Raw genomic sequence first — 10,917 nt, 5'->3', positions numbered from 1 at the left:
TGTGTGATATATATATATATATGAAAATACACAAAGCCAGCTCTATTAAGATATGCTTTATGGGTTAGATATGGTAGAAGATCTCCTGCTATAGAGCTCCAACCCTAATGAACACCTCTGGGACAAATGTGAGCGCTGACTGCACCCCAGGTCTGGTCAGGTGTAAACAAACTTTGTTCAACAACAAATATTTTATAACAGCCTTATAACTAAAATGTTACTGTTGTCATTGTTATTAATACAGTATCAATAGTAATAGAATATGCAAATATGCAAATACATATGAATGTATTATATGACGGTGGACGTAATTGTTCCTGTTGTTGCTTTTCATTAGTCTTCTCATCAGCACCATCATCATCATCATTCTTCTAGACCCCTATAAATGTAATTAGAGAGTGAAAGCTCCAGCCCTGGTGTAGCTGAGGGAATGTGAAGCTGATCTATTCTGAGTGAATAAATAGCAGTGAGTGCCTCTCTGTGTTCAGAAGTGGAAGTGGGCTGGGCTTCCCGCTTTTCCCACGAACAGGAACTCACTGCGTCATTATAACCATATATGGGATGTTTGGACTTCCGACAGGAACTCGTAAGGCTCGAAAGCGGCCACGGGCACGCGCGAGCGCGCACGCACACACACACACACACACACACACACAAACGCAGGTAGAACCAGTTTATTGTGCAATTTGACCCAACTTTCCCTATTGCTGATTTGGCACATTGGAATAGAAGAAAAATTATTAAAAATCTGCCATGCATTAATTTAATCAGATCAACATGTTTAATGATGTCTGAAGGTTACCAAATAAATAAAACCAGACATTATTTGGAAATTGTTTCTAGTTTTTTCTACGCTTTTGATAGTGCTGGTGGTGTAAATCCATGTATCCATTAATTCTGATGATTAATGATGAATTTGACTGCTTTAAATAGCGGGCTTTATAAACGCTCGGGGGTTTTATATAGGTATTATAAGCTTATTTGCATTATTTATGCTTTGCTTTTGCTCCTCGCCTCCTTTTCGCCCAGGGGCTTGTTTACAGCCACCGCAGTTCCTGGCAATGACGTCGCGTCGCGTCATTGGAGCGGGCGGGTTCTGTCGTCAGAGCGAGCCCTTCCAGCCAATCAGCGAGCTGCGCGCTTCGTGCTTGTCAGCATAAAAGCGAATGTGGTGGCCGGGAAAAAAGCAATCCATGTGAAGCCCATGGTGAAGATATTCGCTGTGGTTCTGCTGTAATAAATACATCCAGAGAGGAGAGAAAGAGAGAAACAGCAGGAGAAAGAAAAACAAAGAGCGCTGATTTGAGACTTTGCACAGATTTTTGCACGGGATTGTGGACTTTTGTATTATTTGAAGATAACTTTCAAATACTGGGATCTTTCAGATTGGACTCTCAGACTGGACAGTGAAAAGAAGGAGTCAAGTTTATTATTGTTTTTGATATCAGTGTTTTATATATATATTTAATTTTGAGACACCAGAGTCGCTCACCTGACTGACTCAGGTAAAGAACCCAAAACCTCCTTCAATCTACGCGTCTTATGTCCACAAAAATGGAGACACCTTTTTACCATGACGACTCTTTTCTGTTGGGTTACGGCCACACGGACGCCGCGCTGCACGACTACAAGCTCCAGAAGCATCAGCAGCATCAGCAGCAACATCAACAGCAGCAGCAGCAGACCATGAGCCTGAGCAGCCTGAGCGAACCCTACCGCAGCCTCAAGTCAGACTCGGTGTTCCACACGTCTCAGCCGGACGTCGGCTCGCTGAAGCTGGCGTCTCCAGAGCTGGAGAGACTGATCATCCAGAACAGTACCGGAGTGCTGACCAGCCCGACACCGCCGGGCCAGTATCAGCTCTACGGCCACCGTTCCATCACAGACGAGCAGGAGGGCTTCGCGGAGGGCTTCGTGAAAGCGCTCGACGAGCTTCACAAGATGAACCAACCCCCGCCCAACGTGTCGATCGGCGCGGGCGGGGTGACGACGTGCTCGGTGGCGGCTCCCTCCGCGTTCAGCTCCGCCCTGCAGCCAGAAGCTCCGGTTTACACCACGCTCAACCCGTTCTGCCCAAACCTCGTCTCATCCACTACAGCCACCCCGAGCTACCCTTCTGCCACCATCAGCTACCTGCCCTCGGCGCACGCTGACGCGCCCACGCACGCGTACCCGCTGTCCGGTGGCGTCCATCCCGCGCAACAGCGCTTCGTGGCGCTCAAGGAGGAGCCGCAGACGGTGCCCGACATGCACAGCAGCGACGGCTCGCCGCCCGTCTCGCCCATCGACATGGAGAGCCAGGAGCGCATCAAGGCGGAGCGCAAGCGCCTGAGGAACCGGCTCGCCGCAACCAAGTGCCGCCGGCGCAAGCTGGAGCGCATCGCGCGCCTCGAGGACCGCGTCAAGGTGCTCAAGACGGACAACGCGGGCCTGTCGACCACCGCCTCGCTCCTGCGCGAGCAAGTGGCGCAGCTCAAGCAGAAGGTCCTGCGGCACGTCAGCAGCGGCTGCCAACTCATGCTGACCAGCAAGATGGAGGCTTTCTGAACAAAAAGCGCGCGCGCACACACAAGACATACAGACACCGCTCTATATTCACTAACACTCAAAACACTGGAAGATGGACCTTCACTTTGAGACGCCACTCGATGGACGGTTCTGAATGAGGTTCTGCTGAGCTTCACGGTAGCTCCACGTCTGCGGTTGCCGGACACCGTTTACAAGCTCGCCGTGAAAGTGAAAGTCAGAGGCGACACACACACACAAACACCCTCGAAACACACGTTCTGGAGTCGAGCAGGTTCCAAGAGACTCGAGTGAAACAGGCCAGTAAAGCCTATACTTCATGCCAATGACGTCATCTTTTTTTCATGATAAAGGGAGATTTGTAACGTTTAGTAGCTTATGACGTCATTTATCTGATACTGTCATTTTTTAAATGTGTAAATTATTTCGTTGTGTTTTTTTTTTTGTAAGTCAGGTTGATCCCGACTTTACAAATGTCAACAATGTCTCATGTTTACAATGTCATTTTTTTTAATTATTTGTTGTTTATTTAAGTAAAAAAAATATTGAAATATATCTCTCATGTTTCTGCTGGTCCTTTTTCAAATCTATGGTTCTACAAACCTAAATGAACTTCGACCCAGATCAAATGCACTTCCGGTTGTTATGTAACCGACAGTCCAGATGTTTACACTGCTTCTATTTTTCACGTTTATTTAGTCTTTTCCATGACCACCACATGGTGTTGTTTTCGTTTCTGAATCTCAACACTTATTACTCGAGCCACAGTTTCTTTTGGGGGGCGTTAAGGTCTTTCCTATCTACGTCAAACTGCATGTCCTTATATGGGCATTTTTAGGGCTTCTTACGTCACAACTGGGAAGTGTTTGCGCGAAGATCCGCCGCCCACACGCCCACTAAGGTTTCATTTCTCTCCGATGAGCGCACTGGTGGTGAACATGAAGATCTCTGTAGGGGCTGGAAAACAGAGCATAATGAAGCGTTTTCCATCAAAACACCACCACCAGTGATGAGGGGGGTATTTATATATAAAAGAAATACTCAGTGGGGAAAATTCTTGTGAACGGAATAAACTTTTAGGTAAAAAACACGAAAAAAAATTAAACAACACACACACACACACACACACACACACACACACACACACACACACACACACACACACAGCAGAAGGTTCTTGGCTAGACCTTTCCAAATCTCCATAATGTTAGTCGCATAAACACCCATTAAATGGTGCTCTGATTTACATGTAGACGACCTTCTGAACATGTTTTTACCATAAGCATCAGCCTGAAGCCTGAGATACTGAGCTACACAGCAGAAGTAATCCTGGTTGAAGATATCATCTTAAAGACATGGGAAGTACAAACAACAAAAAAGGGCCCAAAATGTACCCCAAATTCATCCCATTCCACAATTTGTCCACATTTGCTCTAATAATAACCTCCACTTTTCTTGGGGGATCTTCCACTAGATGTTGTGAGGATGTCTGTAAGATTTCATTCATGTAAAGCATATCTTCAGGGAGCTGACTTTGTGCACAAGCGTTTTCATGCTGGAACAGGTCCAAACATATTCTATACAATATACAATAATATATCTATCTATATTTTTGTCCTCCTGAGAATGAATGATTCATGCTGGGGTTCCCTCTGTAGTCCTGCATCATGATCTTCATCTAATCACCATCCATTTCTCTTTAATCCTGGACATTTTGTGATGTATGACAGATTTCATCTCCGACTTATCTCACCGACCTGTTAGCAAAAACGTGATAAAATAGAGGAACTCAAAATGTCATTTTTGATCTAATAGCTGTAAAAAAAAATGAGGAGTCATGTAGATCATGTCCTCACGTCCTCACGTCCTCACGCGTAAAAGGCTGGTGTGAAGGTTAAGCAGGTAGAGTTCAGGGTTAGAGAATTCACTCTAACAGAAAAAACCTCTACCCTGTGTATGACCTGAAAAGAAAGGTCACGTGGAGACAGGGAGGATGAGAAGGTTGGGGTTGGTGGTCCATGAACGCCAGTGGTTCCTCCATGGTTAGATGGAATGTGCGCTTTGGAGTTTGGATGCTCGCTCTGGGGATTTTTTGGTGCGTGTTTGGAAGCTGACGCATCTGACACACACACACACACACACACACACACACACTAACCGTCCCCGGCACGGTACACCCACGCGCGCCCACGCTCCGGTTCGGACATTCCTGCGCGGTCCGTCATTTCCCCTTCACTTTTGCTGCCAATGTGTCCCCTTTTTATCTCCTCCAACAACCACGTAAAACTCCCCTAACTACCCCTAACTACCCCAGATCGTATCTTTTCGTATTGTATTCTATTATATCGCATATCGTCAAAAATATCGAATTGTGACATAAAAAAACCTAAATCATATATCCAATCACAAATTCAGTGGAAATGTTAACTTATGATTGGACCTTTTTTTTTTAATTAACAAACTTACAATTTTATTGTTTTATATCGTTTCACAATGTATCGTATCGCATCGTATCATGTTGTACCACATCAAATCCCATCGTATCATATTGTATTGCATTGTATCTCATCATCACATGTCGTATCCTATTGTATCATATTACATCGTGTCATAATGTATCGTATATCACATATTGTATCGCATCATATCGTATGACGTCATCTTGTATCACAACGTATCGTATTGGATTGTATCATATAATTTGCACCCTGGCTGATAACGTGAAGGAACCTATGGCACTATTATGGGGGAATTCTGGTCAATGGTGGGGGTGGTTGCATAGATCTGAAGGTGGGCCCCTGAGCAAGGCCCCTAATCCTAAAAAGTTTTCTAAAGGCGTCTGCCAAAGGCTGTACCCATCAGCATTCAAGGCCTCATTTCAATAACACATCAGAAACAAGTAGGTAAATGTTGTGTATTAAATAAACTGCAGAAACACGTGTGGCTCTGAAACGCAGCTTGTTTATTTACGGGAAGATGAAGGTTGGCTTTTATTTCACTCCTTTTTATTTGGTATATAGTTACACAGCTTAGTAAATCTGTTAGCCATTATCAGATCTTTCCACGCTGAGGTCAACAGGGCTTTTTTCTTTTCTTTTTTTTCTAATTCTGAAGTTCTGTTCACATTTTTTTCCAAGCTATAAATACCGGGAATTGTACAAATGTTTCAGAGCGGCGTCCTATTGTATCCTGTTACATGCTTTCATAATGTATCATATATACCACATATCATATCGTATCGTATCACATCATACTGTATCGCGTCATATCGTATCATACCGTATCACGTCATATTGTATCACATCGTATCATATTGTATCGTATATATAACACATATCGTATTGTATCACATCATATCGTATCGTATCATATCACGTCATATTGTATCACATCATATCTTATCGTATCATATCACGTCATATTGTATCACATCATATTGTATCACATCATATCGTATCGTATCGTATCACGTCATATTGTATCACATCATATCGTATCGTATCACGTCATATTGTATCACATCATGTTATATTATATCGTATCGTATCGTATCGTATCGTAACGAATTGTATCGTATCGTACGTATCACGTCACATTGTATCACATCATATCATATCGTATTGTATCGTATTGTATCGTATCGTATCGTATCATGTCATATTGTATCACATCATATCACATTGTATTGTATTGCATCATATCATTTGCTCCCTGGTTGATAACATGAAGGAACCTATGGCACTATTATTGGGGAATAAAAACACAACCAATTGACCTCATGGGTTGCCGTGGAAACGATGCGATTAAACATCACGGTGCCTGTAAACGCTGTTTGGGTGGAATGTTATTCAGCGTAGGTTAACAATGAACATCTCACAGCAACATCTCAGTCTGTTTTAGCAGTTCTTCCTTTTCCCCTCAGAGTTTGTTTTACTAAAGGTCAGCCAGGAATTTCCAAACAAATTCAGTTGTACTTCAGCCCACACGCTGTCCATCGGACCTTTGACCTGAAACAGATGGGCTGAGGGATTTTTTTTTTTGTTAGTTCACTTCTGCTTCATTGCTTGAGACATCAAACCACATCAAACACACATCATGAACTTGGCCACAGATTTGCACTGCTGCTCCAGTTTCCATCCATGATCATGTTTCTTTAAGGGTATTTTTTTTATTTTCCTTCGGAAAAATGAACACACTCCCACTTCAGCTTGTTTTTGTGAATCCCGTGCACTTCACACTACTGCCTTTTAAACTGGAGTTATTTTTTTTCTGTAGCATATTAAAAAAAGGATCCAAGTGGAGCACTGTAATGGAAAGACTTCAAAAGTATTGGGACACCTGATGTGCTTCTTCCTCAAACTCTTGTCTGTCTGCTGTAGCATGCAATTTTTCCCTTCGCTCAAACTATGAGATCCAAACCTGTTCCAGCATGATGATGCCCAGCTCCATGAAGATCTGCTTTACATGGGTTGAAAGTGTGTGGAAGATCTCCTGCTATAGAGCTCCAACCATAATAAACACCTTTGGGATGAATGTGAACGCTGACTGCTCCCCAGGCCTCCTCACCATCTCACCTACATCAATAGTCAAGTGGAACATCTTCCAGGAAGAGTGGAGGTTCTTATAACAGAAATGAGGACTAAATGTGGGATAGGATGTTCAAAAAGACTTACAATATTTGCTAAAAGTCACTAATAAGTTGTTATTATATGATATTGCATTAGTATATATTACTATATTGTTACTATAGAAACGATGATGTACGTAATAGAAAGCGAATTAACGCCTCCTGACCAATCAGAATCCAGAATTCAGCATCGCCGTAGTGTAACAGTAATAAAGTAAAACTACAACCGCTGTGTGTTTATGTGCATCTGAAGGCACTTCCTGTGCAGAGGAAGCAGCTGTAGTTACCACTTCCTGGATGGGTTACACCAGACCTCGTTTTTACATCACAAAGCATTTTCCTTTATTCTAAAGGGTATTTGTTTAATACCAGACAGACGTCAGAAGGTGGGCTTGGAAGCATCGTGCCTACACATGCATTCCCACACGCACTTAAAACACACACACACACACACACACACACACACACACACACGCAAGCAAATGTACACCGAGGGATCTTCTATGATGCAGATGCTGACGACAGAAGGTGATGGTGGGCTCAGTCTCCCCACTCGCATTCAGACCAACTTGGGTTCTCTCTCTCTCTCTCTCTCTCTCTCTCTCTCTCTCATTCTCCACTCACCTCCGTCACACTTTCATCCCACCTCTCTCTCTCTCTTTCTCTCTTTTTCTCTCTCTTTCTCTCTCACTTGTTTTGTCTCCATTTACCTCATACTTTCTCCATCCCACCTCCATTTCACACTCTAAATCCTACTCTTGCCCTTCCATCCCACCTTCTCTCTTAACCTTATGAATATTCTGCCCACCTTTAGATCTGAAGCATGCATTAGCACACACACACACACATAAAAACCCACAATCAAACTCCGAGATCTTTTCGCACGTTGCACAGGGATTATTATCCCACCAGCATTGCTTTTCTTTTCTGCTGGATAAGAAGTTGTTTCACACACGTTATTGACTTTCATGGCCTCTCTGTAACTCGGTTTGGACTTCTCATGCTTCAATGGGCTTTGAAAGCTAGTAATATCGTGCACCAGAAGATGCACCACTGGCACTGGCACAGATGTGGTAGGTCATCGTTTTTCGAAACATCTGTCACAAGCAGGATTCTGAGGAAACCCCCCTGGAGACCAACATAAAGGCCATGAAAATGTCAAATCTTGAACACATCAATGTGCAGAACTTCCCTAATACCTCAGATGTGAAATATACCATGCAACTACATGCCAGGAACCCACCCCTAAAGATAGCCCATTTTACTAACACAGCACAACTGAACTTTACAGATCTTATACGCTACAACTAACACAGTTTGTGGACACCTGACCGTAACACTGGCATGTTAATTGTCCCCATTTGCTGTAATAAGGTCCACTCTTCTGGGCAGACGTTCCACTAGATTCTGTGGATATGTGTGAGATGTCATTCAGCCAGGTACTATCAGGTACTGATGTAGGTGAAGTGAGGAGGCCTGGAGTGCAGTCACATTCATCCTAAAGGTTTTCAATAGAGTTCATAGCAGGAGATCTTCCACACATTTCAAACCCATTGAAAACAGATCTTCATGGAGCCTGCTTTGTCATGCTAGTTCAAGCTTGCAGATCATACAATTGTGTGCCTCCAAGTTTGTGATAAAGGTTTGGAGAAGACGCACATATGGGTGGAGAAGTCTGGTGTTTCAATTCTTTTGTCCATTTATTATCAAATTTGTTGTTTAGGCTACAAACACTAACACTAGCTAACTAGCATACTGAATATATTAGCACAGTGGGTTTTCTATATCATTTCTGAAGCTGAAACTCGTTGATCCAAACCAAAACATGGGACTGGAAAGCACACTGGAGGGAATGTTGAATATTTTGTGCTTCCTGAACTAAAACTACTAAAATTACTCCTAAACTCATTAAAATGAGCTAACCATCAACGCAGTACATGCTAGCACAACAATCGTTCATTAGATGGAGGAACACTGATGTTAAAGGCTAAACTGCCCTTAAATTGTCCCTGAAACGCTTTAACTGAGGTGTTCTGCTCTGTAGAAGTGTATCTTCTACATCAAGTGGAGTTAATCTGATGAAACATGCTTGACTTTGGAAAGTTCCTCCTTTATCTCATGATTAGCTTCTAGCTTAGATCAAAGTGTCTTATGGAGGTTTCACAATAAAAGTTAATCATGTGGCCTAGTAAGAGTAAATAACACTAAAGGGGAATTTTTGTAAATTGTGTTGTGAAATTGTGTGTGTTTGTGTGTAAAGGCGCCTGTTTATTTACACAATCCAACACCGCCACCTTATGGCACATTTATGCTACAACATGAAGTGTGAAGGTTCTACTTTCAGTGGAAACTCGATGTTCGTCTACTTTCTGCACTTCCTGTGTGGTTTGTATCAATCCTATTAATAAAAAAACTAACTCGAGATGATGGCTAATGATAATGACGTCATTGTTTCTATCAGAACTTCTCATGCAGGTTTAAACTCAAGAACCAGGAAGATGGATTTGGACTGTGATTTACATAAACAGTTTGCTCCAATGGCTTGCAATTAGCATGACTTTCATGGACTTTCACGCTGAACCTCAACAATGATGATACAATAATGAATGGACATTCAGTGTCACCCAGATCAGGATAAACCTGGTTTCTGTCAAGGGTTCTTCCTCATATATTCTACATTTTTTGAATGTGGCTCAGGGGGATTAATCTTCAAGAGCATGAAGGAGATCAGGTAGTGATGATGTGAATGATGCCTCCAGTTCCAGTTTCACCATCCTAGTGGTGTTCAGTGGGGTTTAGAAAGTCAGGGCTTTGTGCAGGACTCTGAAGTTCTTCCACGTCAATCTTCATTCTCACTACCGTGTCTTTACCGATCTCACTTTCTGTGAGTTCCTGTGAAAGGAAATTGTACTTCTATAGCATTAAAAATAAATAAATAATAAAAACATTCGACAACATTGTGTGCTTCTTTATTACTTCGTGGTAACAATTTCAGCATGATGTCCAACGGGTGCACATACTTTTGCTCCTCTAATGTATACACAGATATACACTGGTCATGTAGATGGTGTGTGTATGTGAATGGTTTTCTCAATGCTCTAACCGCTTTATGTTGGAGTGATAAAAGGGAAGTAGACAGGAAGTGGACAGGAAGTGTGATGTCTAAGAATAACATGAATGAGCAAACGCTTGATAATAGATTTAGAATCAGATTTTGAGATCGGACAGAATTAACGAGGTCGCTTATAAAAACTTGAGAGAGTAAGAACATTTATGAGGAAAGTAACAATGTGACCTAAAACACAGGTATTTGAAATAACAGGCCATCGTTCTACAAAATCTATCCTAGAATGAGTCATTTTTACGACTCATGAGTCGATTGAGTAGATCTACTCTCTGCTAGATGGTTCAGGACTTTCTACATTAATGCCATGATTCAGGATTTAGAAGATTCCAAAAGTTTAAATGAAGGACTCTCTAGAAGCCGCTCCCGCTGCCCTCCGAGTCGTGTACGCCGGGAGCCGAGCGCTTGTGGAACACCGACTTGACGTGGTTCTTTTGCCCCTGCTGGGGTGCTGAGGCTGAACTGTGAATGCAAATGGTGTTTCCATGGTGTTTGGTGGTGTCCAACTCATCTGGGCTAGCTTTCTGTCTTCTCAGAGCTGCTATGACTTCACGGTCTGAGGCGGTGAGGTTCAGACATCCACAGCTGTGACCTCTGGCCACTGCAGCTTCATCCTCCAGTGTCATGAAGGCGTCACCCC

The 10,917-nt window shown here is 42.9% G+C and overlaps 2 protein-coding genes across 2 annotated transcripts in view; one reads left to right on the top strand and one right to left on the bottom strand.

The window, feature by feature from the left end:
* Positions 1-1,172: 1,172 nt before the first annotated feature.
* junbb (JunB proto-oncogene, AP-1 transcription factor subunit b) lies at positions 1,173-3,081 on the top strand. Its single transcript, XM_046844417.1, has one exon. The coding sequence runs from the start codon at positions 1,543-1,545 to the stop codon at positions 2,545-2,547; it is 1,005 nt and encodes a 334-aa protein (XP_046700373.1). The 5' UTR covers positions 1,173-1,542; the 3' UTR covers positions 2,548-3,081.
* Positions 3,082-10,100: 7,019 nt separating this feature from the next.
* rtbdn (retbindin) overlaps positions 10,101-10,917 on the bottom strand; it is a 3,905-nt gene continuing 3,088 nt past the window's right edge. Inside the window, exon 6 of the mRNA XM_046844151.1 lies at positions 10,101-10,917. This exon is cut by the window's right edge and continues 37 nt beyond it. Coding sequence (XP_046700107.1) covers positions 10,631-10,917 — 287 coding nt within the window. The 3' untranslated portion in view covers positions 10,101-10,630.

The sequence above is a fragment of the Silurus meridionalis genome, chromosome 29 (assembly GCF_014805685.1).
Source record: "Silurus meridionalis isolate SWU-2019-XX chromosome 29, ASM1480568v1, whole genome shotgun sequence".
NCBI lineage: Eukaryota > Metazoa > Chordata > Actinopteri > Siluriformes > Siluridae > Silurus > Silurus meridionalis.
The sequence above is the reverse complement of the archived record's forward strand: the minus strand, read 5'-3'. Positions and strand labels throughout refer to the sequence as shown.